Source organism: Gopherus flavomarginatus, chromosome 3, assembly GCF_025201925.1.
Source record: "Gopherus flavomarginatus isolate rGopFla2 chromosome 3, rGopFla2.mat.asm, whole genome shotgun sequence".
Classification (NCBI taxonomy): Eukaryota; Metazoa; Chordata; order Testudines; family Testudinidae; genus Gopherus; species Gopherus flavomarginatus.
In genome coordinates, this window is record NC_066619.1 from 212,711,175 (window position 1) to 212,729,088 (window position 17,914).

At 43.3% G+C, this 17,914-nt stretch overlaps 2 protein-coding genes across 3 annotated transcripts in view; one reads left to right on the forward strand and one right to left on the reverse strand.

Annotated features, from left to right (window-relative positions):
- LOC127047680 (ras-associated and pleckstrin homology domains-containing protein 1-like) overlaps positions 1–4,486 on the forward strand; it is a 9,227-nt gene extending 4,741 nt beyond the window's left edge. Inside the window, exon 2 of the mRNA XM_050946184.1 lies at positions 2,832–4,486. Within this exon, the coding sequence (XP_050802141.1) occupies positions 2,832–3,368 (537 nt within the window). The 3' untranslated portion in view covers positions 3,369–4,486. The remainder of the gene's footprint in view (positions 1–2,831) is intronic.
- Positions 1–17,914, reverse strand: part of SH3RF1 (SH3 domain containing ring finger 1) — a 166,970-nt gene that overhangs the window by 112,857 nt on the left and 36,199 nt on the right. The window lies entirely within an intron of this gene.

A 17,914-nucleotide genomic window follows, 5' to 3' on the forward strand; every position in this document is an offset into this window, starting at 1 on the left:
GTCATAAACAGATAGCTAAGGGTTAATGTCTCTTTCACCTGAAGCACCTGACCAGAGGACCAATCAGGAAACCGGATTTTTTCAACTTTGGGTGGAGGGAATTGAGTGTCTAAGTCTTTTTTTTCTGGCTGCCTGCTTTCTCTGAGCTTTGGAGAAGTAGTTCTACTTTCTAGTCTTCTGTTTCTAAGTGTAAGGACAAAGAGATCAGATAGTAAGTTATATGGTTTCTTTTCTTTGGGTATTTGCATGAATATAAGTGCTGGAGTGCTTTGATTTGTATTCTTTTTGAATAAGGCTGTTTATTCAATATTCTTTTAAGCAATTGACCCTGTGTTGTGTCATCTTAATACAGAGAGAACATTTGTACTTATTTTTCTTTCTTTTTATATAAAGCTTTCTTTTAAGACCTGTTGGAGTTTTTCTTTACTTCAGGGAAATTGAGTCTGTACTCACCAGGGAATTGGTGGGAGGAAGAAATCAGGGGAGATGTGTGTGTTGGATTGCTAGCCTGATTTTGCATTCCCTCTGGGGGAATAGGAAAGTACTTTTTGTTTCCAGGATTGGGAACAGAGAGGGGTTCACTCTGTGTAGTTTCACAGAGCTTGTGTCTGTGTATCTCTCCAGGAGCACCTGGAGGGGGGAAGGGAAAAAGGATTATTTCCCTTTGTTGTGAGACTCAAGGGATTTGGGTCTTGGGGTCCCCAGGGAAGGTTTTTCAGGGGACCAGAGTGCCCCAAAACACTCTAATTTTTGGGTGGTGGCAGCAGGTACCAGGTCCAAGCTGGTAACTAAGCTTGGAGGTTTTCATGCTAACCCCCATATTTTGGACGCTAAGGTCCAAATCTGGGACTAAGGTTATTACATGGTGTGCAGCGGTGGGATATAGACAGAATCCAGAAGCCAGTAGGATTATATTTTTCTTTTCTCTGCTAAGGGCTTTTTAGCAGAGAGAAACAGTTGGTTTTAAAAGGGAACCAGAGAGAATTTTTTTTTTCTGCTCTCTCTGGCAGTTTGTGGCTTGCATGTTAAGCAGAAGCCATTAAGGACTGTTAAGGGTCTTTTGTCACACAATAGCCCTCCCATTAGAGTCAAGTACCAGCACTATATATATGCAAATAAAGTGGTTTTTCTGGTTTCCGCATTAGCTAGGAAGAAAAGGAAAAAGCACTGTTGCTAGGCAGACTTCAGGAGGCAACAGAGCCTGCAGTTCAGAAGATAAACACCGGAGGGCACCCCAACACAAGAAAACAGGAACCATGACTTCTAAGGCAAAAATTGAGGCCGAAGAACAAATCAAAGAAGCTGAACACAGGCGAAACTGGAAATAAAACAAAAAGATGGAGATGAAAGAAAGAGAAGAACAATCAAAGAGGCAGCCTTCCAAAGAGAACAGGCAGCCACCAAAGAGAACGGCAGCACACAAAAGAAAACTAGAAGAAGAAGAGGTGGCCACCGAAGGAAACAAGCAGAAGAAGAGTTGGCCCACGCCGAAAATGGAAAAACAACAAAAAGAAATGGAAAAACAACAAAAGAGAATGAAGAGAAGGAAAAACAGAGAAAACATGAACTGGAGTTGGCAAAAGCTGGGCTGCATGTGCCAGCCAACCCTAACAACCCGGCGCCAATTATTGCTCCACAGCACAGGAAATTTCCCACCTACAAGGCAGGTGATGACACCGAGGCCTTCTTGGAAAATTTTGAAAGAGCCTGTCTTGGGTACAGCATCCCCGAAGACCAGTACATGGTAGAATTGAGGTCACAGCTCAGTGGACCTTTAGCAGAGGTGGCAGCTGAAATGCCTAAGCAGCAAATGAATGACTATAAACTTTTTCAAACCAAGGCCAGATACAGAATGGGGATAACCCCAGATCATACCCGTCGGCGCTTCAGAACCCAAAAGTGGAAACCAGAGGTGTCATTTCCCAAACACGCCTACTACATTGCAAAAAACTATGAGGCCTGGATAACAGGAAACAACATTCAAACCTTGGAAGAACTGAACCTCCTCATACAAATGGAGCAGTTCTTGGATGGTGTTCCTGAAGACATCACACGGTACATACAAGATGGAAAACCCAAAGATATCGCTGAGGCGGGGAGATTGGAGCCAAATGGATGGAACTGGCAGAAAGCAAGAAAGCTACTGTCAAGGGGAACGATTACCCCAGGGGGCACACAGACCATAAACCCTACAACCGAGGACAGCCAAAGACCCCACATACCACCCAAGTAAAGCCACAGATACCCTACCCTTCAACCTCACCAGTCTCCAGTAACTCACCTCGGCCCAGTGACCCATCAGATGGAAGATGCTTTAAGTGTAATGAACTGGGACATATCAAGGCCAACTGTCCCAAGAACACCATGCGAGTGCAATTCATTACACCACCATCACACCAAGATCCCCAGGCCCGGATGCCTCTCAAATACCCTTGGAGCGAAGGGAAAATTTGAGAGTGGGCGGAAAGAAGGTTACTGCGTGGAGAGACACGGGGGCACAAGTGTCAGCTATCCACCAATCCTTCGTTGACCCCAAATTCATCAACCCAAAGGCCAAAGTTACAATTTACCCCTTCATGTCACAAGCTGTAGACTTGCCTACAGCTCAACTGCCTGTCCAGTACAAAGGCTGGTCAGGAATGTGGACTTTTGCAGTCTATGACAATTATCCTATCCCCATGCTACTGGGGGAAGACTTGGCCAACCAGGTGAGGCGGGCCAAGAGAGTGGGAATGGTTACACGTAGCCAAACCAGGCAAGCTTCCAGACCCATTCCTGTTCCTGAGCCGTCCACAGAGGCCCCGTCTGTGTTACCAGAGACCCAGACAGAGGTAGTGGACCCGGATTCCATGCCTACCACTGAAACAGCCACAGCATCTCCAGTCCCAGGCCCGGAACTGGAACAGCAACCAGCACCAGCAAGTGCAACCCCATCTTCAAACTCAACGCCAGAGGGCGCCAGCGAGCCACAACTGGCAGAAGCAACAGACAGCCATACCCAAAAGGCTCAGCCAGAGCCTGAAATACCCTCAGGTGCACCAGCGGAGAGCGGTTCACCAGCAACGGAAACAACCCCATCACCTACATCGCTTCCAGAGGGACCAAGCCCAAGTCCACAGTCTGAGGAAGAACTGGTGACCCCAGCCTCAAGGGAACAGTTCCAGACTGAGCAGGAAGCAGATGACAGCCTTCAGAAAGCTTGGGCGGCGGCACGGAGCACCCCACCGCCTCTCAGCTCTTCTAATCGATCCCGGTTTGTTATAGACCAAGGACTTTTATACAAGGAAATTCTTTCTGGTGGACACCGGGAAGAATGGCAGCCGCAAAAACAGTTGGTGGTTCCAACTAAGTACCGGGGAAGCTCTTAAGCTTAGCCCATGATCATCCCAGTGGCCATGCTGGGGTGAACAGAACCAAGGACCGGTTGGGGAAGTCCTTCCACTGGGAGGGGATGGGCAAGGACGTTGCCAAGTATGTCCGGTCTTGTGAGGTATGCCAAAGAGTGGGAAAGCCTCAAGACCAGGTCAAGGCCCCTCTCCAGCCACTCCCCATAATTGAGGTCCCATTTCAGCGAGTAGCTGTGGATATTCTGGGCCCTTTCCCAAAAAAGACGCCCAGAGGAAAGCAGTACGTACTGACTTTAGTGGACTTTGCTACCCGATGGCCAGAAGCAGTAGCTCTAGGCAACACCAGGGCTAACACTGTGTGCCTGGCCCTAACAGACATCTTTGCCAGGGTAGGTTGGCCCTCTGACATCCTTACAGATTCAGGGTCTAATTTCCTGGCAGGGACCATGGAAAAACTGTGGGAAACTCATGGGGTGAATCACTTGGTTGCCACCCCGTACCACCATCAAACCAATGGCCTGGTGGAAAGGTTCAATGGAACTTTGGGGGCCATGATACGAAAATTCATCAACGAATTCTCCAATAATTGGGACCTAGTGTTGCAGCAGTTGCTGTTTGCCTACAGGGCTGTACCACATCCCAGTTTAGGGTTTTCACCATTTGAACTTGTGTATGGTCACGAGGTTAAGGGGCCATTACAGTTGGTGAAGCAGCAATGGGAGGGGTTTACGCCTTCTCCAGGAACTAACATTCTGGACTTTGTAAGCAACCTACAAAGCACCCTCCGACACTCTTTAGCCCTTGCTAGAGAGAACCTAAAGGATGCTCAAGAAGAGCAAAAGGCCTGGTATGACAGACATGCCAGAGAACGTTCCTTCAAGGTAGGAGACCAGGTTATGGTCTTGAAGGCGCAACAGGCCCATAAGATGGAAGCATCATGGGAAGGGCCATTCACGGTCCAAGAGCGCCTGGGAGCTGTAAACTACCTCATAGCATTTCCCAATTCCTCACTAAAGCCTAAAGTGTACCATGTTAATTCTCTCAAGCCTTTCTATTCCAGAGACTTACAGGTTTGTCAGTTTACAGTCCAGGGAGATGATGCTGAGTGGCCTGACGGTGTCTACTACGACGGGAAAAAAGACGGTGGCGTGGAGAGGTGAACCTCTCAACCACCCTGGAACGTCTGCAGCGGCGACAAATCAAGGAGCTGTGCACTAGCTTCGCCCCATTGTTCTCAGCCACCCCAGGACGGACTGAATGGGCATACCACTCCATTGATACAGGTAATGCTCACCCAATCAGAACCCCACCCTACCGGGTGTCTCCTCATGCCCAAGCTGCTATAGAACGAGAGATCCAGAACATGCTACAGATGGGTATAATCCGCTCATCTACCAGTGCATGGGCATCTCCAGTGGTTCTGGTACCCAAACCAGATGGGGAAATACGCTTTTGCGTGGACTACCGTAAGCTAAATGCGGTAACTCGTCCGGACAACTATCCAATGCCACGCACCGATGAGCTATTGGAGAAGTTGGGACGTGCCCAGTTCATCTCTACAATAGACTTAAACCAAGGGGTACTGGCAAGTACCGCTAGATGAACCTGCCAAGAAGAGGTCAGCATTCGTCACCCATGCGAGGGTGTATGAATTCAATGTCCTTCCTTTCGGCCTTCGAATGCACCCGCCACCTTCCAGAGGCTGGTAGATGGTCTACTAGCTGGACTGGGAGAATTTGCAGTTGCCTACCTCGATGATGTGGCCATTTTTTCAGACTCCTGGCCCGAACACCTACTACACCTGGAAAAGGTCTTTGAGCACATCAGGCAGGCAGGACTAACTGTTAAGGCAAAAAAGTGTCAAATAGGCCAAAACAGAGTGACTTACCTGGGGCACCAGGTGAGTCGAGGAACCATAAACCCCCTACAGGCCAAGGTGGATGCTATCCAAGAGTGGCCTGTCCCACGGTCCAAGAAGCAGGTCCAATCCTTCTTAGGCTTGGCCGGATACTACAGGCGATTTGTACCACACTACAGCCAAATGCTCCATCGCCACCTGCCAGACGACCAACACACTGTACAACAGCTGAACAGTGACCATGACCCGACCTGACCAAAAAGACCCAGCCAAATGCAGTTAAGTGGACTGATGAGTGTCAAAAGGCCTTTACCCAACTTAAGGCAACGCTCATGTCTGACCCTGTGCTCAGGGCCCCGGATTTGACAAGCCATTCCTAGTAACCACGGATGCATCTGAGCGTGGTATAGGAGCAGTGCTCATGCAGGAAGCAACAGATCACAACTTCCATCCTGTCGTGTTTCTCAGCAAGAAACTGTCTGAGAGGGAAAGTCACTGGTCAGTCAGTGAAAAGGAATGCTATGCCATTGTGTACGCCCTGGAAAAGCTACGCCCATATGTTTGGGGACGGCGGTTCCAACTACAAACTGACCATGCTGCACTAAAGTGGCTTCATACTGCCAAGGGGAACAACAAGAAACTTCTTCGTTGGAGTTTAGCTCTCCAAGATTTTGATTTTGAAATTCAGCACATCACAGGAGCTTCTAACAAAGTAGCTGATGCACTCTCCCGTGAGAGTTTCCCAGAATTCAGTAGTTAAAAGTGTTCTTAAAATGTAGAAGTCTGTTAGTTATATACTTAGGGTATATGTAACGGTTGCATGTGTTGTATTAATCTGTTTATTTTAAAGTTCTAGAAGGAAATTGCCGCCAGTGAGCTTCCCCACGTCTGCAATTTGGGGGGCGTGTCATAAACAGATAGCTAAGGGTTAATGTCTCTTTCACCTGAAGCACCTGACCAGAGGACCAATCAGGAAACGGATTTTTTCAACTTTGGGTGGAGGGAATTTTGTGTCTGAGTCTTTGTTTTCTGTCTGCCTGCTTTCTCTGAGCTTTGGAGAAGTAGTTTCTACTTTCTAGTCTTCTGTTTCTAAGTGTAAGGACAAAGAGATCAGATAGTAAGTTATATGGTTTCTTTTCTTTGGTATTTGCATGAATATAAGTGCTGGAGTGCTTTGATTTGCATTCTTTTTGAATAAGGCTGTTTATTCAATATTCTTTTAAGCAATTAACCCTGTATTTTGTCACCTTAATACAGAGAGACCATTTGTATGTATTTTTCTTTCTTTTAAGACCTGTTGGAGTTTTTCTTTACTTCAGGGAAATTGAGTCTGTACTCACCAGGGAATTGGTGGGAGGAAGAAATTAGGGGGAGATCTGTGTGTGTTGGATTTGTTAGCCTGATTTTGCATTCCCTCTGGGTGAAGAGGAAAGTACTTTTTGTTTCCAGGACTGGGAACAGAGAGGGGGAGTCACTCTGTGTAGTTTCACAGAGCTTGTGTCTGTGTATCTCTCCAGGAGCACCTGGAGGGGGGAAGGGAAAAAGGATTATTTCCCTTTGTTGTGAGACTCAAGGGATTTGGGTCTTGGGGTCCCCAGGGAAGGTTTTTCAGGGGGACCAGAGTGCCCCAAAACACTCTAATTTTTTGGGTGGTGGCAGCAAGTACCAGGTCCAAGCTGGTAACTAAGCTTGGAGGTTTTCATGCTAACCCCCATATTTTGGACGCTAAGGTCCAAATCTGGGACTAAGGTTATGACACCTCATGCCATTAGTTAAAATAACCCTAATTACATATTACCCCAAACCAATTGTAATGTATGCTTTCATGTCATTTGTTTTTAAAAGGGCAGCAGGGGACAAGGAAGCAGATACCATATGTTGTTTAAAAAAAAAAAAAAAAAAGCTTCTGAACATTTTTCTTGTATAACAGACCATGAAAGCTCCACAAATAGCAGTAAGGTTCACTGAGTAGATATAAATTCTAAAGACTGTATTGAACTTTCCAGCTTCTCACCCACTCTATATTTTTGAGCAAACAAAAATAATCAAAATCAAGTTAAGCTTTAAGACTTGTCCCATAATATCAGAATATAAACAGAACATTCACTGCTACAGGAACAAATAGCAGTACTTACTAAAATCCTGACATGCAACATACTATTAGCAATTTGACTGGAAAATGAGAAAATGAATGACCTAGAAAGGGCCACTTTGCAAGGTGTGTACTGGGTGTCTTGTGGACTCAAGAAGAAGACTGCATGCTTCGGTGTTTCACCTGATGATGATGTATCGTTCTTCATTATTAGCTCTTAGAACAGTGTGTAGTTAATGTATACTACAAAAACCGCAATATGTAGGTCCAACATGGACAGCTTACCCTCATGTAAACGTTTCTAAGGTTCTGTAGATTTAACAGATGTGTTAACAGCTGAGTGCATATTAATAAAGAAGCTCATTTAGCATTTTAATGGGGTTGGTTTTTGTTTTGTTTCATTTCGATTTATTTGTTACAGGAATCTAGGCTCTTTAGAAGAACATATGCTCTTTTGTTGGCCTGCATTTTTCTCCAAGACAATAGGTGCTACTGTCCAGAGTTCAAATGACCTTTACTCTGTCTCCCATTTTGTTTCCCTCAGGAATGTCATTTGTCCTTTTGTAACACATTTCAACTCATTATTGCCTTTTCTTCTACCACTTTTGTTCTATTCGTTAAAAAAAAGAAAATACTCTCTCTTAAAAGGCAAAGGAAATAGTTACTGTCTGACAGAACAGTCAATGCCAAATATTCATCGACTTTAAATGCCTTACTTCGTTGATTTTTTACTCCAACTCAGCCTGAAACAATTTGACCACAAACCAACCACAAATATACGAAGTGAATTCAACTAGTGGTTTAACATGCCCAGTTGGCATTTAACAGAAAAATATTTCAATTTTTTCCTATCTCCATTAACATTCAATTATGTGTTTTTGTAAGGAGGGGAAGAATATGTGAAATGCCACATAAACACCCATTTTACTTAGAAACTATCAGTTTGTTTAATCACAAAGAAGTGTTCACAAAATATTTCCATCACTGCTGACTGGTTCTTCAGCGGCACTAAGCTTGCAGAACAAGCAAATTTAATCAGTACAGTACTGAAAAAAGCTTCCACAATCAGAGAACTCCTGCATCAGGAATCCCAGTGTTCCTAACACTAATGTACATGAGCCATGTTAGCAATAGTGAGTATTCTTTAATAATTCCCTAGAGTAGCCAGGCATATGACAGGCACTTAATATCCAGTTGCTTTGAAAAATTTACTTTAAAAGTACATAAGTCTCATTGACTTTCAACTTTCATAAGTACTGCACACCTTAGACCACACACGGTAACCTTAATTCTATCCCCAGTGGATGCCAGCCTTCAGTGACCCACTTGAGCTACACTTAGTGCACAACTCTTTACATAGTCTTTTTTCAAACTACTCTTTCCCAACACAATCAACTACTACACACTACACGTCCACTATTAATGCTGGGGAGGTGGAGTGGACAAAATAATCTGTTAAAGCCACGTGGGCAGAATGGCAAAAAATGGGGTTAAGGTTGTGGCATATGGTACCTCTTTCGTGGCCATTATCACCAGTACAAGAGTAGTTAAGAGGTTAATCAGAACATTTGCAAATATCAAGATTTGAATAGTATCTCAAACTGCAATATTCATAATTTAAAAGTTTTCAAGTCCCTGGAACCTTACGTCAGGGCCGGCTCCAGGCCCCAGCGCGCCAAGCGCGTGCTTGGGGCGGCATGCCGCGGGGGGCGCTCTGCTGGTTGCCGGGAGGGCGGCAGGCGGCTCCGGTGGACCTTCCACAGGCGTCCCTATGGAGGGTCCGCTGGTCCCGCAGCTTTGGTGGACCTCCCGCAGGCGTCCCCGCAGAGGGTCCGCTGGTCCAGCGGCTCTGGTGGAGCATCTGTAGGCATGCCTGCGGGAGGTCCACCAGAGCCGCGGGACCAGCGGACCCTCCGCAGGGATGCCTGAGGGAGGTCCACTAGAGCCGCAGGACCAGCAAGCAGCAGAGCGCTCTCCGCGGCGTGCCGCCGTGCTTGGGACAGCGAAATGGCTAGAGCTGGCCCTGCTTATGTATAAAAAGCATAACATGGAAACATACTAACTCTGAACTCTTTTAAGTGCATGTGCACTGAAGTATTTAAAAATTAACATTCGGCATCCCCCTACCTACCAAAAAAATAAATAGAAATTCTTATGACAAAAGCATCAAAGCTGCACAAAATATACTGCTAGCTAGACAATGCTGTTCAGATTTCTAGATTTTACGTGCTGTCAAGAGAATATAAGCACAAGATAGGTCAACCAAACAAAATGGAATTTTAAAATCACTACAAGAAAAACATGTTTCTAGAGGATATGGATCAGGAGGTATTGAAGGGACAGTCAAGACTACATTTTTGTGAAGCAGTGTCCCTTGAAGCTATAATATTTCTTCCCGCCTTTAGTTCACCAGATACTTCCCCTAGTGTTTCATGGTAGCAAGTAAATTCTTTGTATTCCTTTTCCTCCCGTTTGACTGCCTACAAAGGCCTGTTATTTCATGTTTCACTGCTGAAAACTGTCAGCAAAAACATTAAACATTACTATTATCTTGTATGGGTTTTCTCACACACACTAATCTTATTTAGTGAAGTTATTTCCACACCGTTCAAAGCTCCATGTTGCAGAAAACTGGTGTCCTTCCTTTCGGACTCATCAAAAATATTTTTAAGAGCATATGGTAGGTTGACAGTTGTGTTTGTTTCTTCTTTATCTTTTTTCTTTTCTGCTTCCTTCAATTGTGTGTAATAGGCAAAATACCAGTCTCTACAGGCTTTGACAACTTAACTAGTTCAGTCTCAAATAACCTTGCTAGCGGGTTCCTGCTGTTAAGAAACTAACACAGTTTTCATTAGTGGATTTTCTGATCAGATCATAATATTTTTGTTTTTAAAAATAATGACAAAGATGAACTCAGGTAATCATTTAACAGTTCGCAGAATGGTATTTATCCTACTTTTTTTAACATTGCATTTTTTATTCCAATTTACAAACAAACAATGTGTTCTCTTTTGCCTTCCTGTTGATTATTCAGATAGGTAATCTTTCTCACATTTTTTCCTATCCATCAGACTGAAAAAAAAAAGGGAGCAAGCTAAAAAAGGGAAGTGGTTCCATTCACACACAAACATTCTAACTACTGTGTTTGGGGGATGGGGGACTTCACAAGACCTTGAAATTATTTTAGATCTAACTTTTTAGCTAAAATAATTTAAAGCCAAAGCCACTTCAGAATAGAAGCAGTGAATGGCCTAACAAACATCATATGCATCTTCTCTGCGGCTGAAGTGTCAGTAAGAGAAACCACTGTTCTAAAAGTCTTTCTTCTGGAAAACTGTTGCTGCATTTTAGTACTATGATATTAAATGTAATCCACTCTCTTTGAAGCTATTATTCAGTTTCTGAGACAAACAGGCACATTAAAATATCTTTAAATTACAGCAATAGATTTTACATTATAAACTTTATATTAAATTTTCAAGTTTACCATAGACACATATCTGTGAGCTAATCAAGCATAAACTGTGTGTGGCTTGCAACTAACAGTGAAGTCTGACTGGCTAGCCAGAATAAAGCTTAAATCCTTCAAGCATGAAGATCAAGGAAAAGTGCACTCCTTTTAAATAATATTACATTTCACAAACTCTGTTACCGATTATATGCTATGGCTGTCTTCTGCCAGAAATGAATTATGTTTCACCTCCTCCTCTGGAAAATAATTTCTTTCCTCTGGTATTTATTTTTCAAAAAATTAAAGGTGGAGAGGGACTGCACAATCCCAAGCAGCAACCCACTTGTCATTCTAAAATTCAGAAATTCACACCAAACAAATAATTAGACGTTACCACTAGTATTTGCCCTCACTACCTTCCCACTTAATTTATTAGATTGCAAAATCTGCAAGTAATTAACATGTGGTTTATTATCAATAAGTTATTCAAGGCAAGGACCATGCCTACCATAATGATGTCTAACAATAGAGGGCGTTTGGGTACTACTGAAATACAAATGAACAAACAATGCAACTAAAACACAGCATTTCTACTTATGAAGAAATTTGACCATAGAACTGACTTCAGTTAGGCTCATTCACATACTGAAGTTGGTTTCTTTTGTGGAGAAAGACACTGTTCTGCTGGGCAGATAAATAAATAAGATGTATTGTGTCATTCCAAACAATTCTACTATAGTTAAATGTTTAAAATTTGAATCTGGAAAAAAAATAACTAACTTCAGTCCTGTCTACTAATTGTACCAGGTAAGTGAACAAATTGAACAAGACAAGCAAGCAGGCAGGCTACAAGGAAGTAGTAGGAGGGCTACAAATTGCAAAATGTATATTTTATTATTTTTACGTTTTAAATCCTACCCTTCACTCTTGATTTACTTTATGATTTTAATTGAGAGGGAGTTTTTAATTTTCTGATTGCTTATGTTCATTAAATTAAAGAAAACCCACTGATTTCAGATAGGATACAGTTTTTATATTTTGTGGAGGAGGTTTGTTTTTTGTACCTCAGTTTGCAGGAAAAGTTTAAATACAACTTGATTTTAAACAAAAATAGAATTGCTAATTAGATGTTGAAGCTCACAGTTTACATTTTCTGTAGCAAATTTTTCCTATAACAACTCAGAGCATCACTCTTTTCCCTATATATTCATAATTCCTAATAAGATTAATATGAGAAGCTAACAATTAGACCTCGCCAGATTACCCAAAGCTTTACAAATTTTAGCACTATCATATGATTAACAACAGAGAAAGGAGGAGGACATTTACTATGTTTGGCTTTTTCTGACAGCCTTTGTGGACAGAACTCGGAATAGCATCTCAAAGCACCACATCTGAATAGTAAAACACGTGTCTAAGACAAAACATGGTAGACAATCAACCTGCTGTTTCATAATGCTGTCACGGATTTGGAATCACTTTCAAGATCTGGTTTCCACAGCAACGAAATCAGAAAATTCTCACAACTACTGCTTTCTATCTTTAATCATAAAAATGCAGCATTAAACTCTACATTAAACAGACTGTTAACCAAAACTTCGTTCAAAGTATAATGAGAAAATTCAAGAGGCATCCAAATTGAGAAATGATGCATATACGTGCTTTAAAAAGTGGAATTTTTATAACTGAGCATGACAGTACACTTGATGCACTGTCCTGACTGCTATAATTCGATTGTATAAGCATTTCCACATTAAACTCCACATTCTCTGTTGCTTTCACCTTTTGCCTGCCAGCATAAAGGCTCAATTTTGTTAATTTGCTTTGTTTTTTGTTTGTGGGTGTCGTGGTTTTGTTTGTTTTTTGTCAGAGCAAACACAGTTCGGCTGGCATCAAGTATGGAAAAGAAATACTTTCACTATTATAAAAATAAATCTTGGTTGATTATGTTGTAAAACACTTGTTAGTATCTAAACAACTGGGGCCAAACATTGCAATAATCCTCACTGAAGAGAAGTGCCTTTGAGTATTCTGGGGAACTGGGTCTGATTTAACTGAGTCATGAGCCATTTAAACAAATCGCACTCTGTACACACAGTATCTTTTGCAAGGAATTCTCACTAAGCTCATAAAATGCTAGGCTGAGGAAGCTCACTCAACGTACAGAGAGCTAATTTTAATAAATACTAACAAAAGGCATACAGTCAATAAGGGAAGGGGATTGCCAGCTCTTCTTGCAAAGTAAAAATGCTCAGCTCTTACGGTTTGCAAGCAAATTATTCTCTCCTGAAGACTTGGTGAAGTATATATGGGGCTTCATCCTGCAGATCTTGAAAGTGCATGAGATGGTTTTAAAGTGGTGCTCACCAAATATTTCCACATTTGGATTTTTCCTATTTTTTCTCTTTATCTTAAAAATACTGCATAATTTAGGAAATGACATCCCAAATTAAATGAAGAAAATGTTAAGATTGTATAGCTAAAGACTCAAAAGTCAGAAAATGAAATTATGGCTGCATACACTAACTTGCCTCTGTCCCATAATTTAATACTATGTGATCACATTATTTTTCAAACAAGAGTAGAAATAGATAGTTACTGTAAGTGTGGTTCTTCAAAATGTGATGCAGACATGTATTCCACTTAGGTGCATGCATGCTCAGTGCATTAGAGCTGAGCTGAAGAATTTTGTCTAGCAGTACTCATAGAGGGCATAGCTATGGCCGCAGTACTCGCGGCCATAGCCCCACCCTTGGTTAAATGAGGAAGCGCAGCCCCGACCTCCCACTCGGTTCGTGCACACCAAACACCCATAAACAAAACTCTGATGCAAAGGGGACAGAGGGTGGGTCGTGGAATATACATCTTGAAGAACAATAGTTACAGTAAGTAACCATTTCTTCTTCTTTGAGTAGATGCAGCCGTTTATTCCACTTAATTGACTCACAAGCAGTACCTATTGGAGGTGCGGGTCGGAATCTATCTAAACAAGCACTGCCGGACTGCCTTCCTAAAGCCTGTGTCAGCGCTGGATGCTGCAGTATCAGTAAAGTGGTTTGTAAAAGTATGTATCGACAACCATGTGACATGTGACATCGACAACCATGTGACAACTCTAGAAATTGAGATATCACTTAAGAACACTATTGACATAGCTTGCGCTATCACAGAATGAGCTCACATCCAGATGGTGCAGCCACAGCTATTACACATGCAGTCTGGATGCAGAAAGTTATCCACTTAGAGATCGTCTGTAAGAAGACTTCCAGTCCTTTCATATGGTCTGCATTAGACATAAACAGATGAAGCGAAGTTGAAAAGGTTTAGGCCTGTCCAGATAAAAGGCCAGATATCGTCTGACTTCTAATGCGTGAAGACACTGCTCCTCTGGTGATGAATGAGGCTTAGGGAAAAAAAAACAGGCAAATATACCGCCTGGTTTAAATGAAATTGAGAGATGACTTTAGACACAGATTTCGGGTGCAGACACGTCACTTTGTCTTTGGAGAACTGCATGTATGAAGGCTCTATCATTAAAACCAGCAACTCTCACACTCTCCTCACAGATGTTATCACCACAGGAAATGCAGTTTTTTTGATATGAGAGAAGAAAGGGACAGGATGCCAGAGGCTCAAACAGAGGTCTCATCAGCGCCACTAACCATGTTAAGGTTCCACAAGGGAACCAGTTTTCACACCAGTGGATGGAGGTGAAGGATTCCCTTTAAAAATCTTGCCTCCATGGTACTCAAAAATATCAATCTTCCATGAATGAGTGGCTAAAAAGCACAAGGCCTGACAACGGAAGATGCAGCAACTACTCCAAGATATCTTGGATACTGGTGAGCTTAAGAGTGCGACCTCTGTGACCAAGGAGCATCCCAAAGATTCCATGGAGATCACTAGGCATAAGGATAGGGCATGGTGGCCAGTAGGCACCAGGCCAGGGGACCCTGTCCCAACTGCAAAACGAGTGCCAATCCTGGTGCTCAGGGTACTCCATAAATGGCCCCTGAAGTGGGTCAGGTAATGGAGAGCATGAGGAGGAAGAGTCCGACCTCAACACCATGAAGCCTTGGTATCCAGGAATAAAGGTGGAGCCAATCCTTTGGGGGCGAGTAACCAGTTTGACTCATCCATCACCCAAAATAAAGAGGGGACTAGTAGCAATGGTGGAAATGATACCACTGGCACCAAGTACACCTACATTGACCCCAAAAGTCAGCAAAAGTACCAAAGTAGCTGACGGTGCTGAATTGGAGGGTGGTGAGAGACACCATGGTAACAACAGTGGTGCTGAACGCAACAGTGCTGAGGAGTTTCCCTCAATGTGGAGCTTCCCTCTGTGTTTCCCTCAGTGCGGAGGTGGTCCCTTTCTCTGATCCCAGCAACAGCACTGCTTCCACACACTGCAAAAGGGGAACACTGAGGTGTAGTCCCAATGGACCCAAAGGTTCAGCAGCCCATCCAGCTGATAGTACCATGAAGTAGACCTGGCAGTCATGGGTCAAGGGAGAGGTCGGGACGAAAGGGCAGAGACAGAGCCGGCTGGTAAGCCGCTGGTGTGGAAACAGTTGGTTCCAGCATCATCCTCGTTGGAACCAGACTCAATGGATGCCCTGGGGCTAGAACTAGAGTTGCTAGTACTTGTGTTATTCACTCCCTTCCTTATAATTAGTCACTTAAGTTTTATGTTTTATAGCTAAACCCAATTTACTGATCTGTTGTTATACATATTTTAACAGTATAATTACCTGCTTCACATACAAGTGGACTACTTTTAAGATGTGTTTCCAGTACTTTATTCACTTTATTGATTTCCTGGTTAAACTTTCACCCTGTGAAGCACATTTTACAGTTAATAAGTGAAACATAAGTGAATTTAGTAAGCCTTTTCTAGAATACTGTATCCTTCATGGAATCTATTTTTCTCTACCTAAACCTAAATTCATCATTTATATTGTAGTGGCACTAGAGATGCCATCACAGAATCTCATATAAGTATGGGACTGAAAGGACCTCAATAGGTTATCGAGTCCAGACCCTTGCACTCAACACAGGACTATATAATAACTGGAGCATTCCTGACAGTTGTTTGCCTAATCTGTTCTTAAAAACCTCCAATGATGAAGATTGGACAACCTCTCTAGTCAATTTATTCCAAAGCTTAGCTACCCTGACAGTTAGAAAGCTTTTCCTAATGTCCAACCTAAACCTCCCTTGATGCAATTTTAGCCCATTGCTTCTTGTACTATCCTCAGAAGTTAAGGTAGCTGCCCTGCAAATCACTTGGATTTGTGGCACCTGTGCCAGGAAGGCCACTGGTGATGCCCGTGGCCTGGTCGAGTGTGCCATTATGCTCACCAGTGGATGCACCTCCACCAGCTCATAGCAGTATCGGATGCAGGTCGTAATCCATGATGGAATCCTCTGAGTAAACACTGGACAACCTTTCACCCTTTCTGCCACTGCAACGAACAATTATGCTGATGATTTACGGAACGACTTTGTTCTCTCCAAATAGAAGGCCGACGCCCTCCTGACATCCAGGGTGTATATAGTCCGCAATCCTCATCCGATGCATGAGGCTTTGGAAAGAAGACAGGTAAATATATGTACTTACCAGTATAAAAATGGGCAACAACCTTGGGCAGAAACGCCGGGAGCAGATGCAGCTGGACCTTGTCTTTGTAGAAGACTGTATAGGGTGGCTCCAAAGTGCCCTGATCTCGGACACCCTGCAGGCCGACATTATCACAACCAAGAACAAAACCTTCCACGAGAGAGCATGAAGCCAGAGGTTCAAAGGGAGAACCCATGAGCCTCAACAGCAGGAGATTCAGCAATCTGGGGGTGGGGGACCAGATACCAGACGTGTGAATAGTGACACTCCAGACCTTTTAAAACCATGCCATCATGGTGTGGGTGAAGATCAACCAGTCTTAGAACGGAGGCTGAAAAGCCAAAATGGCAGCCTCTATCCCGGCTCCACGTCGTGTCTGTGCAATGCACAGCGCATGCCTACTTCAGCCTCTGGCAGATGGCTAGTGCACTTATTCCTGTTGCCTTAAGTTCCTGTCTCTTATGACTCTTGATCAACGAGAAGGACAAATCCTGGAGTTTAAGGTGCAACCACAGAATGTCCTGCAGCTGGGCTTGCTCGGCCTGAATATGCCATTCTGAGGCCCAGCGTGAACCTTTTCCATTTGGTCAGGTAGCTTGCCCTAGTGGAGGATATAAGACCTGCTGAACACAGGCTGAGATGCCTATTTGTCCACGCTTAGTGATACAGTAGCCAAGCCATTGTTGTATCAAGCAGGCTGGGTACTAACAAGCTTCAACAGGACTTGATTTTTACAGTGGAAATCTCTTTATCAAGCTGATGCTGCACACTCTGTAACTCCTCCGCCCTCCTTCCTGTTTCCTGTCCTTTCAGACTCCCAACAGCCAGTGTTCCCAGTTCTAATAATTACAAGCACATCTAAACACCATTCCCTCCTCTCTTAAGAAACTCTCTCAATTAAAATAAACATCGTTGTTCTAACCACAGGAACAAATAGGAAACAAGACACTATACTATTGGTAGAAACAAACACTGCAAACACTGTAGATACTACATAACATAAGTCTTTAGTCCAGACAGGTGGCCGTCTGGGTCTGACAGGCCGTTTCGCAACCCCTGGTTCCAGTGCAATGCCTTGTTGTGTTGGTTCTACAGTGAAGTCATCCAGTGCAGAGTGGGTGTTGGTATAACCTCCTTTAGGTGCACAGGCAGGTGCAAGATAAGAAGCATTCCATACCTGCCCATCAGAAAGTCGATAGGTATAAGGTCCCTTCTTCTCTATGATTTTAAGAGGAGCTGTGGATTTATGGTCCCCTTTGCGTAAAATTCCAGGTTTTCATATTCTAACGAAGGAATCACACTCAAACTTTGGTTCCTTAGCACCCTGCTGCTTGTCTGTGAAAGCCTTATACTTTGCTTGGTTCTGTTCAACTGTTTTTCTCACATCATCCTCTTGCAATTGTTTGTCTGCAGTAATAGTGAACTTTTCTGCAAAGGAGTCACAGCGTGGACTGTGCCTTCTGTATCTTTGCTCATTATTTTGGCTTCAGCTGTAGCTGACACACATTAGAAAAAGCAATAATCATTGCTACTCAGACTTAGT